Here is a 20083-nt window from a genome sequence, read left to right as displayed (position 1 = left end):
CGTATAACTGAATCAGTTTGCTGTACATCAGAGACTAACACAACATTGTAAATCAACTATACTTCAATTTTTAAAAAGAGAAAAAACATTAACTGTCATTACTTGTGACTTTAGTATTATTGTTATACCTCTCATCATACTGTTCTCATCATACTGACCCCTCCTACTAAGCATATCTTACAATCTTTGCACCCCAGTGACTAACCTAATCAGGTTAGGTACTTAATAAAGTATCTATTAAGTACCTACTGACACCTAGTCAGTAGGTACTTAATAAATGTTGAAGGAAGGATAAAAGGATTGGCTGTGCCGGGTTTGTGGTTTGGTTTCCTGTGACCACATAGGATTAGGAAGGAATAACAACAACCTTAAGGCTTCTTCTGAATATCTTCTTGACCAAATATCTAAGCATATGCTGTTTGCATTGCATGAGCAAGAGCTGGAGGGGAGTGAGCAAGAAAGGCACATTGAGCTGGCCTGAACCGAGCAAGACTGAGCTATTTTCCTTTCTTTATTCATTGACTCTTGGGTCGAGAAGGGACCAGCTCCCCTCAAGTACTATTCCCTTCCACTCCCATGCTTCAGCCCCACCTCATCCTTTCCATTTGCCCCATTCCTGCTACCATGTTCCCCTCAAACACGCATAAAAGGAAACCCAGAAAGCAAAAGGAGCGCTGAGGAAAAAGGGGAAGGGGTGGAGAAGGGTTAGCACCTCCCTCCTTCCTTTGCTGAGATCAAAGCCAGCGTTTGCACTTGCCAGCCGGCTGGGCTCTTTCATACCCTGCTCCACCTGTCTGGGAATGGCATTGCCGCTTGCCTGTTTCCTTTCCTCTTCAACACTGGAGGGCAATTTCAGGGTGGGGCTTTGAGCTATATCTAGTGCTGGCCAAATCCCTCCATCCCAACATCTTTGTCTTATTGATCAGATTTCCTTTCCACCTCGCCAGTAAGTAACAAGTGGCAGAGCGCAGGGCAGGAAACTATGAGAGAAGTCAGTTTCTCCACCGGCTCTAGGCGGAGCTCATGGTTTAAACAAGCGGGAAGCCACTGGGGCTGCTGGGCTTTGTCTGGCAGGAGGAACAGGCTCTCCTTTCTGCATCGTGGGGGGCCCCCAGTGCTTGGCCCAACATCCCCCAGGGTCTGGGTGAGGCACTGGTTAGGCAATAGCTTCTTGCCTCAGAAGAAGGGAATTCACATGTACTGACATCCTACCCTGTGCTGGGCCCTGTGGTCGGCCCTTTAATGTATATTATCTCTGTGATTCCTAACAACCCAGCCAGGTCAGGATTTATCATTCCTCTGGTAGCAATGACTGAAAGAGATTAAGAAGCTCGCCTGAGGCACACAGCTCAATCCGGGTATGAAAATCCAGCTCTGCCTAACTCCAAGGCCGGGGCTCTTCCCGCCTCATCATGCTGCCTCAAGAGCCGAGAAAACTGTTCATGCCATAAATTGGCTCTTTGCATTATTCCACAGAATTAACTGAACGGCCAGCTAAACCTTTTGTGAATTAATGTAATTCAACATAATTTTAATGTAAAGGTTGAAGGAAATTCAACTCTACAGGCTCCGCAAAGAGAATGCGACAGAAGTTTCTGCCTTTGCAGAGTTCATGGTCCCGTAGAAAGGAGTTAACGAGTGCAAAACTAAAAGCATAATATAACACAGAAACAGAAATACCACGAGAGAGCCAGAGAGGGGAAGAGGGCACCGCACCACCTTTGCCTTAGATACAGCCTCTGCCTTCCCGGTGCCTGTCACTTCCCTCAGCTCCAAGCAGAGCCTCCCAAGGCTAGGACCAGTCAGCTGCCATGTGGAACTGGATCACAAAACAGGGACTCTCTTAAATCATCTGGGTCCCCTAGCCTAAGAATAGTGTGAATAAGCAGGACCTGGGAATAATATTTGATTGGCAAAGGTGGGGAGATGTTTAGGAACCCACGCTTACCTGCAGCCAGCCTGCTTCAGCAAAGAATGGGTTATTTATGGGTTAGTTAAAGCCAGGTGCTCATGCAGCCAGGACAGGAGCCTTGATCCCAGTCAAGCTGAGCTCTCACGTGGCAGTCAGTTCTGGCCCCAGCTGACCGTCTTGCAACCATGTGCTCTTGGCCCAAGAGGGGGCTAAAGCCAGAGAACGCGGCTGAGCGTGCGGCAGGCCCTCACAATGAGGACACGTTGTTCCAGACGCTCAGCCCGAAACAGATAGCTCACAACATGCCTTGCTGACAGAGGATCAGCAGTGTTATCTTCGTAGATGGAGGCAGAACATTCCCTCCTCCTAGACCTCAGCGAGGCCCCTGACTCTGATTTTTATAGCACTTTGATGCTAGGGGTTTGGGTCCCCCAGAGTGGCTTCTTCGTTGCAGCTGCCTTTCTTCTATTGCTCTCCCTAAACCCGTCTTTCCATACCCGTGAAATGAGTGTACTACTTGACACCTTCTGGAGGAGGAGAGGCCGTCCAAGGAGAGAGGGCCACACCTGTTTGAAGCCTTCTCTTCCAGAGCCAAGCCCACGAGGTTCTCGGGCTTGGACTGAGGGGCCCTCCTTGGCTAAAAATACAAACCTCTCAGGTTTCTTTGATCAGAATGGGGGAGTTAGTTTCTGGATGTGTCCCCCAGGTAACCCCTCTTGTCCATTCCATATATGGATGTGGTAAAGATGATCTCTACTCAAGGCCCCTTCTATCTCCAGAATTCGGGGCTTCAGGCATCAGAAAGTAATAACCCCAGCAGGAAGGAACTAGACCCCTCTTTCCTTTTTAGTTCAGTCCAAAAAAAAAAAAAAGCATTATAAGCATTGGCACAGTCTTGGTCATTTTTCTTTTAATTAGATGTGTGGAATCTTCTGTCATGGATGTGCAAAAGCCATCTCCCCATCAAACTATTCCCATAGATTCCACAAAGACGCTGTTAGAATCCCTAGAGATTGTTCCACAACCTCTCCCATGGTGCCAGATGTACATCCAGACTCTTAACAAGGATAATTTGGTGGCAATGGCAATCACCCTGGATTATTTTTTTAGAGGCTCTTTGGATGACATCAAATTCATGACACATACCAAGATCCCTTTTGCTCATGCCCTCTGTACCATTTTTTTCCATGGAATTTGAATTTCCCTGGCTTACTTACCACCTAACAATATCACTATTGAAAGCACATAATGTTAAGGACCATATGCTCTCTCTCCAGAGAGTGTGCACAAATACTATTTCTGTTAAAAACTAAACAGAAATAGTAGCTTTGCATATTTCCCATTCAAAGGCTTATCCCAATTGAATGATTCCCTTTGTCATGGGGTGTTTTTCCCCAAGCGGGCCCTAATAGAGAAGCTGAATCAGATATTGTGACTTACCAAAGGTCACAAGGAATCATCTAGTGAACTAGAAATAGAATCCAAAAACCTTTATTTTGATTCCCTGAATTTAAAAACAAATAAACTCTACTACGGAGAAAGAAAAACTAGAGAAACCAGGCTCATTTGGCATTCCCAGGTCAGGGAATTCAAGGCAACCAAAACTAACAGGCAGCTGCCTTGGTCTGTGAGGACCAAGGAGGTGACTAAGGCACAGGTGCTGCCTGCCTTCAAGGAGTTGATAATCCAGTGCAGGGAGATCAGGTCGCTGTTGAAAAATCTCTACACACTGTAGAACGTGCTTGGGAACACCCAGAGGACCCCAGAGGAGGGTTTGTCCATCTTCACAGCCCCTGCAGCAGCTGGCACAGTGACCTGTATGTGACATGCCGGCAAGCACTGTCGATTTGTTGAACAAGGGCCATAAGGGATGTACCAACAGAACACTCTGGGGGTTGGTGGAGAATGAGGGACAGCTTTGTGAAGGAGGTGACATTTGAGCTGTGCCTAGAAGGATGGGGAGGTTTTTCACAGGCAGCAGGGGTTGGGGGAGGGCTTTTGCAGACCCCAGGAAAGAGCAATGGCAAAGATCCTCGGGGGTGGGGGCGGGGGGGGGGGGGAACCAAGCCCGGTCTCATTTGGGAGAGCCCGGAGCAGGCCAGTGTGGCTAGAGAACAGGGGGATAGAGTGGCTGGAGAGAAAAGTTGAGACGTGAGCAGAGAGGACCTTGAACACCAAGCCAAAGAATTTCACAGTGGACTGTCACGGGAGGTTTGAAAATGGGGAACGGTTTCCTGCTGCATCCTCCTGCCCTGCCCACCTGGGCCTCCCTTACCTTGTCAGTAGCGGTGGATTTCTCTTGATTGTTCTGTTTGTATGTGGTTTGGTTTGGAGGTTTTCTGTGGTTTAGTTTGTTTTTTGGCCTTTCCCTTTTCGTTACAGTTTTTCACAGCATATGGTCCTGATTATGTGCTGGAAATCACGCCAAGCTGCCGGCCAGACCGCAATGAGCCCCACCGAGTCCAGCAAATCCTCAACTACATCAAAGGTGAGCGCCACCCCTCGAGTCCTGCCCTCCTCATTCCACCCAGCTTGTGGTGACCCATCAGTGGGGGCTTCCCCCAATACCATTTGTCATTTGGTGGCTAATCTTTACACCGACTTGGAAGGGAAACCTCTTCTTGGCCTGAGAGCTTGTAGTTGGAATTCCGCACTGGTCACTCTGGCTGGGATTGTCATTTGGCCAGCTAATGTCACCTTCAGGGGAACAAAAGGTTCAACTTTAGGCACCTCCAGTGGAAAGCCAGTTCTAAAGTGTGACCTGGAACTCTCCCTTTGAAAAGGGCAACAGTAAAATCCTCTCTAAGATGAGGGAAAATCAAGTCAATTCAGACTTGGGGTTGGGAGTAGGGGTGAAGGGTGCTCACAGACATTCTGTTCCAATGTGTTTCCTTGGTCCAGTAGAGCCTCGAGTGACTGTGAGCCCACAATGAGTAGTCAGGGATTCTGAAGCCCTGGGAGTGGGTCCCCCAGTCTCACTTAGAGCACTGGAGACGGGGCTGCTGCCCTATCCTTCCCTTCCCTAAGGCTGGCCTCCAATTACTGTGGCCTCTGGACAGAGGGAAAATGGCAGTCATCAGGTTATCGCCCTCTTGATCACATTGTCCACTAGCTGTTTGGGGACACTATTGGTAGAGCCCCCCTCCCAACCCCAGCTGCTGCTCCTCAACTCAACTCACTTCATCTACCATTTTTTAAAAGTCGTTTTGGCACCCACATTCCTGTTTAATTGAATGTGTGTACGTGTGCATATTTTTTTGGATCCTAATTATTTGCAAAGTTAAGAGGCCAAAGGTATCACATTGCCTATCCTGGAGAGTGAAATTCCCATGTTTATTCATCTAACAACCAAGATAGCACCAGTTCTCCTAACTTTGACTCCCTCATTGGAATAGAATCTAGCATGAAAGGGAGGCCTATTCTGCGTCAGAGTTAGTCTGAGGGAACACGTTGTATCCTGGGGGTCTTTGCCGAGGGTGATATTAAGGCCCCGTCCTCTAGTACAGCCAAGTCTGTGACAACAGCTGAGTCCATACGCAGGGACTCCACATCCCAGGCTCCTTTGACCAGAGAAAAGTTTCTAAGCTCAAGAGTCATAGACTTGGGCTTCCCTGGTGGCGCAGTGGTTGAGAGTCTGCCTGCCAATGCAGGGGACATGGGTTCGAGCCCTGGTCTGGGAAGATCCCACATGCCGCAGAGCAGCTGGGCCTGTGAGCCACAGTTACTGAGCCTGCGCATCTGGAGCCTATGGTCCGCAACAAGTGAGGCCACGATAGTGAGAGGCCCGCGCACCGCGATGAAGAGTGGCCCCCACTTGCCACAACTAGAGGAAGCCCTCGCACAGAAACGAAGACCCAACACAGCCATAAATAAATAAATTAAATTAATTTTTAAAAAAAAGAGTCATAGACTCATAAGGTTGTGCTCATAGCAGTGCTTATTGCCCCTCTCAGGTGTCCCACATCCCTCAGCCTTTCCCTGACCCTGTAGTTTCAAGCCACCTCCCTCTGGCCTCTCAATGGCTACCAGCCTCAGAAGTCCTCACTTCCTAACCAAACCCTCCTCCCTCCTCCAACCTTTTTAAGGACTTTAAAATCCTTCTTTTCCTGGCCCTTCTTCAGCCCTTCTCACTGCGCTGCAGCCCCGATTAACACTCGTGCTCCCACCCTAGTTTCCTACTGCTCTTCTCAGATCCTGGACCAACTTCTCTTACCCCTTTTCCTTCTACCTTGCCATTTTCCCCTCATCCAGTCTCTAAATCCTGGTAAAGCACAGACAAAGCAATAGAAACAGAGAAACTAAACAAGGCTCTGCAGCTACTTGCTCACACCTAGGTATGTGCAGATATCTGTATGCCCTCATGCTTTCCTGCACACATACCCAGGCACTTATCTCCAGAGACTGGTGACACCTTGCTACTGAGGAAATGGAAATGACAAGTGAGAGAAGACGTAAGGAAGGTAATTCAAAGGGAAGAGAACTAGGAAATGTAAGAAACCCAAAAGAGGAATAAATTTTGAAAAGACTTGAGATAAAAGATTAGTTTGAGGGTTGGTTAAAAAATAGTAATAATAATAATAGAAAATCTTAGAGGATATGTAAGTTACATGGAAGTCAAGATTTTTTAAAAGATCCTAATAGGTTAAAGCAATATTCTGGCTGCAACACCATGAAATTAAACTGGGAGAAAATATATGGACTAGGAATTGGGTCCTCAAAAGCAACTGGACACACACAAGATGGGAAACATGGCTTTGCAGCATTTTGTCTGCAAGAGAGTTAGGGAGTTTCGTCAGTGTGAGTCACCAGGGCAAGGTGGCCTCCAGAGATGCTAATGCAGTATCGACCTCACTTTAAAAGAACTGGAGACAAATAGGAGCATATACTCCAGGAGGTCAGTTAGGATGGGGAGAGGACTGGACCCCAGGCTCCAAGAGGTCTGGTTGGAGGAGCTGGGCTTTTGGAGAAAAGAAGACCCAGGGGGATGCGGTCCTATATCTCTGAGAGGCTGTCACAGAGCAGAGGGCATAGACAGAGTCTATGTGGTCACAGGGCACAGATCTAGGATCCATGTGTAGATATTATTAAAAGGCAGATTTTCATTCAAGAGAAAGAAGAATTTTCTAACGATTAGAGCTGTCCAAAGTGGAACAGACTGCCCAGAAAGGAATGAGGTCTCTATTGCTGGAGACATACAAATAGAGACAAGACAGTCACTTGACTGTCATATCGTAGACAGACTCCTGCATTTGGAGGAGGGTGATTATACTAGGTTATTGTCAAGGTTCCTTCCAATCCTAAGATTCTAGGATGCTGTACATTAAAATGAGAAAATAGAAAAACAATAAAAAGAAGATGATGAGAGTGCAGGGGTTGGTAGATGAGTCACAGTTGGGGGGGCGCGGGGGAGGTAATGCTGTGTATAGGAAAGAATTGATGAGGAGAAGAAAAGAAACTAGGTGGCTGAGAGTGGGTGGGGAGCCAGGACAGCAAGTAGAATGGCTATAGAATACTAGGAATCTTCAGATTTTTCCATTTAGCCATCCCTTTCATATTGACAAAGTCTTGTGTTCTAGCCATGCAAATGAGCAGAGCACATAAGTCCAGAACCTAAAAGAAATTCAGTTGAACCTAGAAGAAATGAGGCTAGAAAGAAGTCCAAATGTTGCTAAAAATGGCCAGGCTAACCTGCTATACTGAGACCGTGCCCCTCCAGCCTGGTGACGCATGCTGCCATCAGATAGTGTGTTGCCATGACAATGGTCAGTGTGGAAAGGCTGCTGAATTTTCTGCATTCTGAAAGATTTTCCTGAACCTGCCTACAAGACTATCATTTGTTCTTGCATATAAAGCCTCTGTGAGGCTGGCCATTTCTCTCAGTGCCTCCCTCCCCCCACTCATTCCCACCCCCCATTAAAAACAAAGGTAGTGGGGCAGAGGCAAGGATTATTTGGGGGAGGTGGATGGCAATGAGGGAGTGGATAGATTAAGCTCCACTCTATGGGAAGGAGTTTCACCAGCATATCTGGTTGAATTTGTTTAACCTTTGAGCTTGGGTTTTCTCTCTTTCTCACATCCCTTAGGAGCACAAAAGGTGGGATTTTTAACCTATTGGAGATGAAACCTGAGGAAGTTCATTGTATAGAGATGCATTCCATATGCCACAGGATGACTGGAGGCACAGGCAGATTTGGACCTCACCTTATCCCATCTTTACTGCCCATTAGACTTTCTAAGAGAGAAAAATGACAAAAATACAACTATGGAGAGTCCATTCAAGCTGTTAGCTTTATACAGAGAAAAGCTATGTGTTGCTCCCACAAATCGTTCTTCTCGTGCCAATGAATCTTGAAGATATGTGTCATTGTTCACAAGGAAGTGTGGGTTACAGAGTGGATCGCTCAGCCTAGCTCATGACCACTACTGTAAAATCACCCTCGCACCATCTTCATGTGCTCAAACTTGTTTGTCTTTCCTCTCTGGTTGACGTACTCCAGAGGAGTTGGCTCACAGTGAACCTTCCAGAGTTGGAACAGTGCTGATGTGATCAATCCCCAGAGGCAGCTAGCTCCCTGAGCCTGCCTAGCTCTGCATGGGGAAACAGGGGTAGAGGTTTTCTAATCCCTGGTACTGATGACATTTGAATCAAGTAAAAGTCCCTAGGGGGCCAAAAGCTTCATGTTGCTGCCCAGGCCCGACCTGGTGGGGGAGGGGGAGGGGGAGGTGAGTTGTGTATATGTGAGTATGTGTTGCAGTTGTAACTGGAGGTTTCTACACTTGCTCTGTGTTCCCAGATTCTACCCCAAGTTTGCCTAAGTTAGAAAAGTAAACAAATGGGACCAGGAGGAAAGGAGCAGGAGGAGAGGAGGAGGTGGGGGGAGGACACAAGAGGAAAGAGCAGACCTTGTGCCCATCTGCCCTTTCTGACCCTTAATGAAGGAGGCTTAGTATGGCAGCCTCTATGGTGCAGGGTTGGGGAGATGGGCCAGCAAACTGATATGGGTGTGGGGAGAGACACCACAGGAGAAATAATAAGAGTAATAGCTACTATTTATCTTACAGATGAGGAATTCAGAGAGTCTCAGAGAGCATAAATGACTTGGCCAAGGTCACCTTTATTCAGTCATTCAGCAAGGAATTACTAAGCACCTACTCTGTGCCACACACTGTGCTAATAGGTAGTGGAGCAGACATTTGAACCCGGGTCTGTCTGAATTGAGACTTTGGAGTCAGGCTGTTTGGCCTTTCTAGTGCCCCTCCTCTCTTTGCAGTGTTGCCCTATCAAGCCTACTCATCATCTGCTTTTTCCAATCGTCCCTGGTAAACCCCTCCCACCTTGTACTACACACCCGGCTCCTTCCTTGTGGCTGATCCAAAGCACCTGAAATCTGATGTCTCTCTGGAAATGGGAGGAAATCAGCCATGGACAACATTTGAAATTCTGGTCCCTGACCTAGGTCTTTTAGCCATGCCCCCCTCACCCCACCATACTGTAATTGAAACTTCCACTCCATTTTGAGATGAGTAGAGAAGTAAAAGAGAAGAACAGAAGGTGGAAAACGCCAACCCACGTGACTCCTGCTGCCTGAAGTGTGCTGTGGTCACCAGGCCCAGTCTATTTACAGTTCCACAGCCCCAAGCTCAGACCCTTTGCCCATCTACCGGTAATATTCTTGGGAGAACCACTGTGCTGAATGTAAGCAGCACCTCCTCTAGCAGCCTGAAGTCTGGGATTGACATTCTTCTAGGGACTAGCAATTGGGTCATCAGGTCTGGGCATGTCCAAGGCCTGCTGGAGCCCCCAGCTTGAAGCAGTGCTCCTGCCCTGTGGGACTCTACACCATGGAAACTCGGCTTACTTCCACACCTTCTCTTGCTTCCTGAGAAGCCATGAGAGTAAATTGAAACTCAGGGTTGGTCCCAAGACAGACTGACCATTTGCTTTAGGGCTTCTTGGAAGGACTTTGGAGCAGGATTGTGGGGGCTACTCTGAGCCAATTTGCATGACTTCAGGTGAGGATCTCTGTGATGTCCATCCCTTATCTCCCTTTGCCATCCCCTATCCTTTCTTTATCCCTCTTCAGCCCACTGTGGTCTCTTCCAGGAGCCTCGCTTGCTTCACTAAAGTGTGTAAGAATTGGAAAGGTTGGTTATTGTTGTTGTTACTGTCATTGTTAAACAAAAAAGTTGTAAATATATCATGCTGAAAATTTTAGAAATTCTAAAATGAAAATGAAGGCTGCTCCCCAAAGTTCTAGTAACTTTGACGGCGGCTTTTAACAAACGATGAAAACCCTTGGCAGGTTACTTTTGATGACTTGAAATACCTACCTAAATCCACGAGGTGGGAACTCCCATTATTGAAAGCCTACTGTGCATCACCATGCTGGATTCTTTACATACTTGATCTCATTTCATCCTCACTATTACCTCATGAGGTAGGAAACTGGTGCCCACAGAGCTAATGTAACATGCCCACAGTCACGTAACAGGTAAGTGGTGACATCAGGATTTGAATCTAGGCCTGGTGCCCCTCCTCTTCTTGGCACTATTGCTCTGTCAAGTCTACTCATCATCCCTGTCTGCTCTTTCCAATCGCCCCTAGTAAACCCTTCCCACCTTGCAATGTCTCCCAAACTGAGGTTCTGAATGAGGTCGATTTTAAGAAGTATCATTGTGTCTCCACTTTAAAGCCCAGCTAAATCAATCAATGAATATTTTTTGGAACTTCCCATGTGCTTGGTGTCATGGGAGATATAAGAGAAGTTTAAGACATGAACCCTGCTTCTAAAAAACAGCTGAGAAGTCTAGGTGAGGAGACAAAACTAACCCCCTTAGACAGATCAGGACATAATAAGGGCTGATGCAAGGTAGAAGAAGAGAAGGAAGACTTTAAGGAGAGTGCTTTCAGAAGGCTGGGGTGTTTTGAATAAATAGAATAGGGAAGTGCTCATAAGCAACGGAAACTTGGATAGGTGGGAGCCAGGGGCAGATGGCAGGTTTCCTTGAATTTCAGGCTGAATTGTCCATATCAGATACAGTAAAGTGGGAGCCATTCTAGGTTCTGGAATTAGGACATGACATGATGCAGTGGTGTTTGGATGGATCATGGTGGTATTCCAAGGGTGAGCCCGCAAAGACCTGGACCAGAACAGTGGTGGTAGGCTACTCCCTATCCTATTCCTCCCGAATGGCTGAGAGCTGTTAGGAAGAGAGTATCAACAGCACTTGGAGGTATGTCATTTATAGGGGATCAAGGAGAAAGGAAGGAGTAAAGATGACTCTGAGGTTTCCAGCCTGGATACCAACTGGGATGGGGAGCCATTGGGGGTGGGGAATAGTTTTACAAAAACATATACTTGATGTGTTCTCTTTCAATACATTGAGTTTGAGGTATGATACAATATCAGTATAACTACATGGAAGAATTTGTTGCAACCAATTAAAAAGAAATTTTTAAAGATAATTTGATGACAAGAGAATAATGCTCATGGTAACAATCTTAAGTGAAAAAAAAAGATATGAAATGATTTAATACCATATAGTCTCAATTTTGTAAATATACATAATGTGTGTGTGAGTGTGTGGATATGCATAGAAAAACACTAGAAGGAAATATACCAAAAGTGCTAACAGTAGTTATCTTCTTTTTTAAAATTTATTTATTTAATTTATTTATTTTTGGCTGCATTGGGTCTTCCTTGCTGCGTGCGTGCTTTCTCCAGTTGCGGTGAGCGGGGGCTACTCTTCGTTGCGGTGCGTGGGCTTCTCATTGCGGTGGCTTCTCTTGTTGTGGAGCACGGGCTCTAGGCACGCGGGCTTCAGTAGTTGGGGCACGAGGACTCAGTAGTTGTGGCTTTTGGGCTCTAGAGCGCAGGCTCAGTAGTTGTGGCTCACGGGCTTCATTGCTCCGCGGCATGTGGGAACTTCCCGGGCCAGGGCTTGAACCCTTGTCCCCTGCACTGGGAGGCGGATTCTTAACCACTGTGCCACCAGGGAAGCCCTAACAGTAGTTATCTTTGATGGTAGGATTGAAATTATGGGTAATTTTTTACTTGTTCTGTATTCTTTTTCTGTATTTTTCAAAATTTCTCCCATGAACGTGTATTGCTTTTATAGTCAGAAAAAAAGAAATACATGTTGGAGCTTTTTAAGACAATAATCTTTTATCAGACCTTATGTCCCAGTTTTTGGCTTACAAAATCTGGTCACTGTACCTGCACACAGCTGGAAAAATAAGGGACTGGAGATGGACTATTTTACATGTTTGAGGTACTGATTCCTTTCTTAGGTACCTCTAGTAATTCTAGGGTGCTTCCATTTGTCTTGAAAAGCATGTCATGATGTAAAGCCTCTTCAATCTAGTAGAAGGGCTGAAAATCCAGATAGCTCCCTAGGACCACCTCCCTTTCCAAAACTGTCATTCACTCCAAGGCAACTGTCTCAGTCTTTTTTCTGGGTTTTCTCTTCTGTGCCATTGATCTATGTACCTATTCCTGTCCTGATTACTGTAGTAGCTATATAATAAATCAGGTAGAGTGATTCCCCTTTCTTTTTCAAAGTTGTTTTAGCTATACTAGTTTCTTTGCCTTTCCATATAACCTTTAGAATAACCTTGTCTATATCTTTTTAAAAAAAAAAAAAACCTTGTTGTGATTTTGTTAGGAATTGTGTTTAACCTGTATATCAATTTAGAGAGAATTCCAATCCATGAACATGGTATGTCTCTCCGTTTATTTAGATCTTCTTTGATTTCCTTCATTAGCATTTTGTCATTTCCAGCATACACATCCTTAACAGGTTTTATACCTAAGTTTTTCTTTTATTGATTTATTATGTTTTTCATTTTGGTTTCCATGTGTTCATTGCTAGTATATAGAAATACAATTTTTGTATATTGTTCTTGTATCCTGTGACCTTCCTGAACTCATTTATTATTTCTGGCTGTTTTATTATAGACTCCTTAAGATTCCCTACATAGATCACCATCTGCAAATAGAGACAGTTTTATTTCTTCCTGTCTGATCTATATGCTTTTTGTTTCCTTTTCTTGCCTTATTACACTGGATTAGACTTCCAGTATTATGTTGAGTAAGAGTGGTGAGGACAGACATCCTTGCCTTGTTCCAGAACTTAGAGGGAAAACATTGTCTTTTACCATTAAGTATGATGTTAGCTATAGGTTTTGTAGATTTTCCTTAAAAGTTGAGGCAGTACCCTGCTATATTCCTAGTTTTCTGAGAATTTATGTCATGAATGGATGCTGAATTTTATTTAATGCTGTTTCTGCATCAGTTGACACTAATACCAGTATATATGTAATTTTTCTTTTTAGCCTCTTAATATGGTAGGTTACATTGATTGATTTTCAAATACTGAACCAGCTTTGTATACCTGGGATAAACCCCACTTGTTCATGGTGTAAAAATATATATATATATATATATACATATATTTGCTAATTCTAGGAACTGTTTGCTAATTCTAAGAATTAATTGCTAAGAATTCTATTTGCTAATATTTTGTTGAGGACCTTACATCTATATTCATAAGGGATATTGGTCTGTAGTTTTCTTTTTTGTGACACCATCATTTGCTTTCAGTATCAGGGTAATACTAGCCCTATAAAAATGAGTTCAGAAGTGTTACCTCCTCTTCTGTTTTCTGCAAGAGAGAGTATAGAATTGATGTTAATTCTCCTTTTTAGTAGAATTCTCCAATGAGACCATCTGGACCTGAAGGTTTTTTTTCAGGAGGTTTTTTTTTTATTTCTACTTTGATACCACTGTGGTCAGAAAACATGTTCTGTATAATTTCAAATATTTTAAATTTGTTGAGGCTTGTTTTATGACCCAGTATATGGTCTATCTTGGCATAGACCATATGCCTTGGTATGTTCTGTGAGTGCTTGAAAAGAATGTAATATATTCTGCTGTTGTTTGGTGGATTATTTGATCAATGTCACTTAGATCCTGTTGGTTGGTAGCGCTGTTGAGTTATTCTATATCCTTGCTCATTTTCTGTCTAGTTATTCTATTATCAATTGCTAAGAGAGTGATGTTGAATTCTCCAATTCTAATTGGGGATCTATCTATTTTTCCTTATAGCTGTATCAGGTTTTGCTTCAGGTACTCTAAAGCTCTGTTGTTTGGCGCATGCACATTTAGGATTGCTGTATCTTCTTGGTAGATTGACCCTTTTACCACTATGTAATGTCCTTCTTTGTCCATGGTAATTTTTTTGTTGTTCTGAGGTCTACTTTATCTAATATCAATATAGCCACTCCTCCTTTGTTTACTAATGTTTCATGGCATATATCATTCTATCCTTTCACTCTCAACCTACTTATATTTGAAGTGAGTTTCTTGTAGACAGCATATAGTTGGATCATTTTTTTAGCCACTCTGCCAATCTTTGTCTTTTAATTGGTGTATTTAGATCATTTATATTCAATGCAATTTTGATATTATGGATTAAATCTGCCATTTTATTTTGTGTTTTCTCTTTGTTCCCTCTGTTCTTTGTTTCTCTGTTTTCTTTACCTTTACTGTTGGTGACTTATACCTTTGTTCTAATTCCATTTTGATTTATCTGCAGTAATTTTGACTGTATATGTTTGTATAGGCTTTTGACCGGTTGTTCTGGGTATATATTATACATATGCAGCATATCACAGTCTACTGGTGTTGCCATTTTACCAGTTTGAGTGAAGTGTAGAAACCTTACCTACTTTTAAGTCCCTTTCCCCTCCCCCATTTGTAATCTAATTGTGTTATTATATAATCTAATGATATTTCCTCTATATATACTCAGAACTACATCAGAGAATGTTATAATTTTTCCTTCAATCATCAAACATAATTTAGAAAACTCAAGAGGAGAAGAAAAATCTATGATATTTACCCATATTTTTACCCTTTGCATTGTTCCTTCTTCCTTCCTTCAAGATTTCTTTTTTTTTTAATTTTATGTGTTTATTTATTGATTTTTGGCTGCGTTGGGTCTTCGTTGCTGTGCGCGGGCTTTCTCTAGTTGTGGCGAGTGGGGGCTACTCTTCATTGTGGTAACCGGGCTTCTCATTACGGTGGCTTCTCTTGTTGCAGAGCACGGGCTCTAGGCTCGTGGGCTTCAGTAGTTGTGGCTCACAGGCTCAGTAGTTGTGGCTCGCAGGCTCTAGAGCACAGGCTCAGTAGTTGCGGCACATGCGTTTAGTTGCTCCGCAGCATGTGGGATCTTCCTTGAGCAGGGATCGAACCCGTGTCCCCTGCATTGGCAGGCAGCTTCTTAACCACTGCGCCACCTGGGAAGTCCCAATATTTCTTCTTTCATCATTTCCTTTCCATGTCAAAAACTTCCTTTAGCTAGTCATTTAGGGTGGGTCTAGTAGCAACAAATTCTCTTAGTTTGCCTTCCTCTGAGAATATTTTCATTTCCCCTTCATTCCTGAAGGACATTTTCACTGGATGTAGAATTCTGGGTTGACATTTATTTTCTTTCAGCACCTGAAAAATGCTGAACCACCTCCTTCTGGCCTCCATGGTTTTTGATGAGAAAACCACTGTCATTTGAATTATGTTTCCCTTATAGGTAAGCCTTTGTTTTTGTTTTTCAGCTTTCCAGATTTTCTCTTTTTCTTTAGTTTTCAGGGATTTGATTATGATAGATCTTGGTTTGGATCTTTGAGTTTAGGCAGTTTGGAATTTAGTTAGCTTCTTTAATCTGTAGGGTTTTATCTTTTGCCAAATTTGGGAAATCTTTAGCCATTATTTCTTCAAATACTTTTGCAGTCCCACCTTCTTTCTCCTCTTCCTCTGGGACCTTGGTGACATGACTGTTAGATCTTTTATCATAGTCCCATGTGATCCCTGAGGTTCTGCTCATTTTTTGTCTTTTGTTCAAATTAGGTAATTTCTATTGTTCTGTATATTCCAGTTTACTGATTCTTCCTCTGCCCTCTCTGTTCTGCTGTTGAGCCCATCTGTTGAGTTTTTTTTTTTATTTCACTTATTGAATTTTTCAGTTCTAAAATCTCCATTTAGTTTTTCTTTATTTCTCCTATTTCCTTGCTGAGACATTTTTTTTCATTTGTTTCAAACATGTTTATAATTGCCTGTTGAAGTATTTTTATGATGCCTCCTTTAAACTACTTGTCGGATATTTCCAACATTGCTGTCATTCTATGTTGGCCTCTCTTGTTTGCCTTTTTCTCATTCAAGTTAAGAGTTTTCGTTTGTTGGTATGAGTGATTTTCTATTATATCCTGGACACTTTAGATATTTTTGTGAAATCCTGCACCTTATTTAAATCTTGTTTCAGCAGGCTTCCTCTGACACCATGCTGGCAGGGAAGGGAAGCACCACCCCATTACCTCCAGGTGGGGGTAAAAGTCTAGGTTCCCCACTCAGCTGTCATTGACAGTCTAGGGGGAGGAGGGGCACTTCATTACTACTGGGCAGGGGTGGAAATTCAGGCTCCCCACTCGACCTCAAGGTACCACCCTGGCCAGGAATGGCAGTGGCACCTTGTTACTGCTCCCCATGTGGCCTCCACTGACACAGTGGTGGGTGGGCCTCCTTGCCATTGAGCAGGGATGAAAGTCCTGGTTTTTCGCTCTTCCTTTTCTGACACCACCCTCGTGGGGTGGAAGGGGAGCCTGGTTACCACTAGGCTGATTTTTTATTTTTATGTTTCATTCATTCAACAAACATGTAATTGGTATTAATATGTGCTAGGCACTATTCTACATGATAGAGATGTAAAGAGGACAGGTGAAGGCCTTGCCCATCATGGAGCTTATGTTCTAATGGGGAAGATAGACAGTGAGCAAATAAATACTTAGTGGTTGGTTACTGATAAATTTGGAAAGAGTGCTATTTTAGATAGGATAGCCAGTAAAGGCCTCCCTGAGGAGGTGACATTTGGGAATAGAGTTTAATGCAATAAGGGGAGGAGTTTTGCAAAAATTGGGATGAAGAACATTCTAGATGAAGGGGAGAGCAGGATCAAAGCTTCTTAAGCAGGAATGAATTTGGTGTATTTCATGTATGTATGTTTTAACGTGTATTAAAAAGAAATATCAATATAACTACCACATCAAACACTTTGATTTCACAGACACCTTGCTTAGGATGAATTTAAGTTTTTTTCTTTTTAAGAGTGTAAGAGAGGTTTCCACATAAGTGATATGTGAACATGGTGAAATTCTTAACAGTACTGAAGTTTAGGAAACAAACCTATCCCTGAAGTAGATAAAATTATTAGCCCCATTTAACATAGGAAAGGACTTAGGGAGGTTGATTAGCTTGTACAAGGTCACACAGCAAGTAAGGGAGGGAGCTGGGATTCCACATGGGAAACTGAAGATCATACCCAAAGTTCAGAAGAAGAAATGCAAAATTTTCTTTCTGCCAGGTAGAGCTGATGGTTGTTGTATGCAACAAACCAAAAACTTTTGAAGAATAGTTGGAGGCCTCTAATATGTTTAATTAAGCTTTTTTTTTCCTGTTTGTCCAAAGTTCATGCCTAAGGCAATTATATCACTTTAGTCCTCTCCAGCCTTTAGCTCTAAAATAATCGAGGGGCAAAAGGGGTGTTGGAACTTATTAGAGAAAATAAGGTAAACCACTCAGTGTTCTGGAATGACTAACTGTTGACAATTGTCTCCATCTACCCGGAGGCACTTTAACCAACTGAGATTCAGGTGCTGTCTTTAGCACTGCCGCCAAATCCAGCAGTGCTGAGGGGCGGTTTACGCCAGAGTAAGCAGGCCCAACCTCCCTGGCCTTGCTGCCAAGGGACAGCCTTTGCAAGATTCTCACCACAAAATTCCAGAGGAAACTCTACAGACATCCCATCCCATGGACTGCTCTGCTGTACCTGGACAGGGACATCCCCAAGCTACAGTCAGGTCACCAAAGAGCTCTCAGTGTTTGAGAAAAGGAAAGCATCTTTATAGGCTCCTGGTTTACCCACATCCTTCTCCCTCTTTGGAACTCCAAGCATATTTTGGAGGGAGATTTCATAAAGATTTCTAAATTGAGTTAGAATTTCAAGTCTATTGTGACATGCAAATTAGTCCTGCTTGCCCGTTGGCAGCAATGCAGCTGAAGTGCCTAGAGACGGGCCATAAAATGAAAACATCAAAGTGATTAAATGTGCCCAAAGAGCATAATTGAGTGCATGAATAAGAGAAAATAAAACAAATTGATTTTCTCCAGTGCCAGAAAAACAGAATAATTGAGAACAAAATAATAGACTTTGAAGTAATCAAAGTGAGGAATGCACCATAGTGACATAGAAACAGCCAGTTGTGGGAGAGATTTATTATGTTTCTGTTATCATTTTTACAACTTTAATTTCATTAGCTAATAAATACAAATCAATTGGAAAATCAGTCAACCAGAGAGGAGGCGGTCCCCAGCCAAGATTTTTATTCACATCTCTAAAACAGGCTGAGGCAGTGATCCTTTATTTTCATAAGTGCACATATCCCCCATGAGCTGGAAAACAAGTTCTGGGAGGCCTCTCTGCTTTGGAGGTGATAATGTTCTGCTCTGCCTGTCACTTTCCACATATAGGTTTACCGATTCAACTTTCCAAAGGATCGCTTTTATACCCCGCCAAGGTTTCCAACAGACAGAATTGCATGAGTACAGCATCTTGATTTACCAAGATGACATTTTCATGGCACTAACCGGCACCTATGGTCTTGCACTGGGTCATTCTGAATTCACATAGTGGTGGCGGTAGTGGCAGCTACGGCAGCCACAGCACCTGCCACTCTCGCAATACTGCTAAGCATCTGTGGGTCACTGCTTCTATCATCATGTTCCACCCCCACTCCGCGCGCACCACCGCCACCGTCACCACGCACACACACACACACACACACAAGTGACACTGAAATTTAACCAAGAAGGCCAAGCTTGGTGTCCTGCCCGGCAGCCACAATGCTGGGGAGGAGCAGGGGAAGGAAGCCAGGCTGGGAGACTTCTTATGCTGGCAGTAGCAATAGAGCGTTGGGGACACCAAGCTATGCTGAGACCAGGTGCTCGAATATCACAGAGCCAACATGAGACCACTGCAGAACTATTTTTATGGCTCCTCCAAGGAAGGAATCCCTCCACCCCACTCCTTGGCTGTTCACGGGCGGGCTCAGTGGCCCTTCACTGCAGGATCCACAATGATGGCTGATACAGTGGTGTTTTTTCCTTTCGCGGGACCTTGAGCTACCGTGGCAGCCCGTTGGCACTTCCAGATGTTCATGACACACCCTACCTTCGGGGCTCCACAGTTAGAGGCTATGCCTTTGGCTCCAGTAAAGGTCTTCGGGACCATAGGGACTGTAAGCCAGGGTGTGCAGAAGAAGTTGGCAGTGCTGGGACTGGCACTACTTGCTAGCTCCATCAGCATGGCATGGTTCATAGATTGTGCCTGCCAGGCAAATTTGTCCTGGAGAATTTCTCTTCCAGGAAGCACCTAGAAGCTGAAAGGAATCTCTCTGACCTTCTGGTGGCATCCAAGGCCCAATCAGGATGTACTTTGAGGGGAACAAGGAATGTTAGCACTTTGCTCTTTTGTGTAAGAGAGCGAGAGTTTGTCTCCAGTGCAGGCCTAAAATCCCAGCTTCTATTTCCCACTGGTGTTTGGGTGGAGGAAAATGGAGCAAATGGCTTTCACAACTCTAAATCATTATACAGATGTAAGGCTGTATTATTCTTCCTGCTGCTGCTATTCCCATTATCCTGGATTTCCCGGCCCAGAATTTTTGTCTGAAAAAGAAATGTGGAGAAAGCTCATGGACCAAAGAACCTGGAGCTGTGACTCCAAAGCGGCTGGGAGGCATCGCCCAGACCGGCAGATAGACCGCTCGAGGCTGAGCTCCACAAGCTGGCTGGCTGCAGGCACGCAGCACACTCCTGTGATGTCACCTCTCCAGTTACTTGTGCCTATCCTTCCACATGGAGCCAGCAGATTTAGGCACAGGAGGGGAGAAAAAGTGAATCATAGGCTATTTTAGAAATCGCTTCGATTCCGCTGGAGACTGCAGTAGTCCCTTGCAAGTTAAGACCAGAGCACCCGAAACATCAGGCTAACATCCTTTAAGCGCTGATATCCTATAAATACCAGAAGCCTGGGGGATTAATTCACAGCCTCAGGTTCTAATTCAGG

At 44.2% G+C, this 20083-nt stretch overlaps 1 protein-coding gene across 3 annotated transcripts in view; it reads left to right on the top strand.

Moving 5' to 3' along the window:
- The window catches only part of HDAC8 (histone deacetylase 8), a 240597-nt gene that overhangs the window by 210868 nt on the left and 9646 nt on the right, over window positions 1-20083 (top strand). For 2 of the 3 annotated variants that reach the window (XM_059909937.1, XM_059909938.1), the window contains one exon: window positions 4295-4400. In XM_059909937.1, the coding sequence (XP_059765920.1) occupies window positions 4295-4400 (106 nt within the window). Of the gene's footprint in view, window positions 1-4294; window positions 4401-20083 lie in introns of those variants that run through there. The other variant, XM_059909940.1, reaches the window with a different exon arrangement.

The sequence above is a fragment of the Balaenoptera ricei genome, chromosome X (genome assembly GCF_028023285.1).
Source record: "Balaenoptera ricei isolate mBalRic1 chromosome X, mBalRic1.hap2, whole genome shotgun sequence".
NCBI classification, from domain to species: domain Eukaryota; kingdom Metazoa; phylum Chordata; class Mammalia; order Artiodactyla; family Balaenopteridae; genus Balaenoptera; species Balaenoptera ricei.
This window is presented reverse-complemented; position numbering and strand designations above follow the sequence as displayed.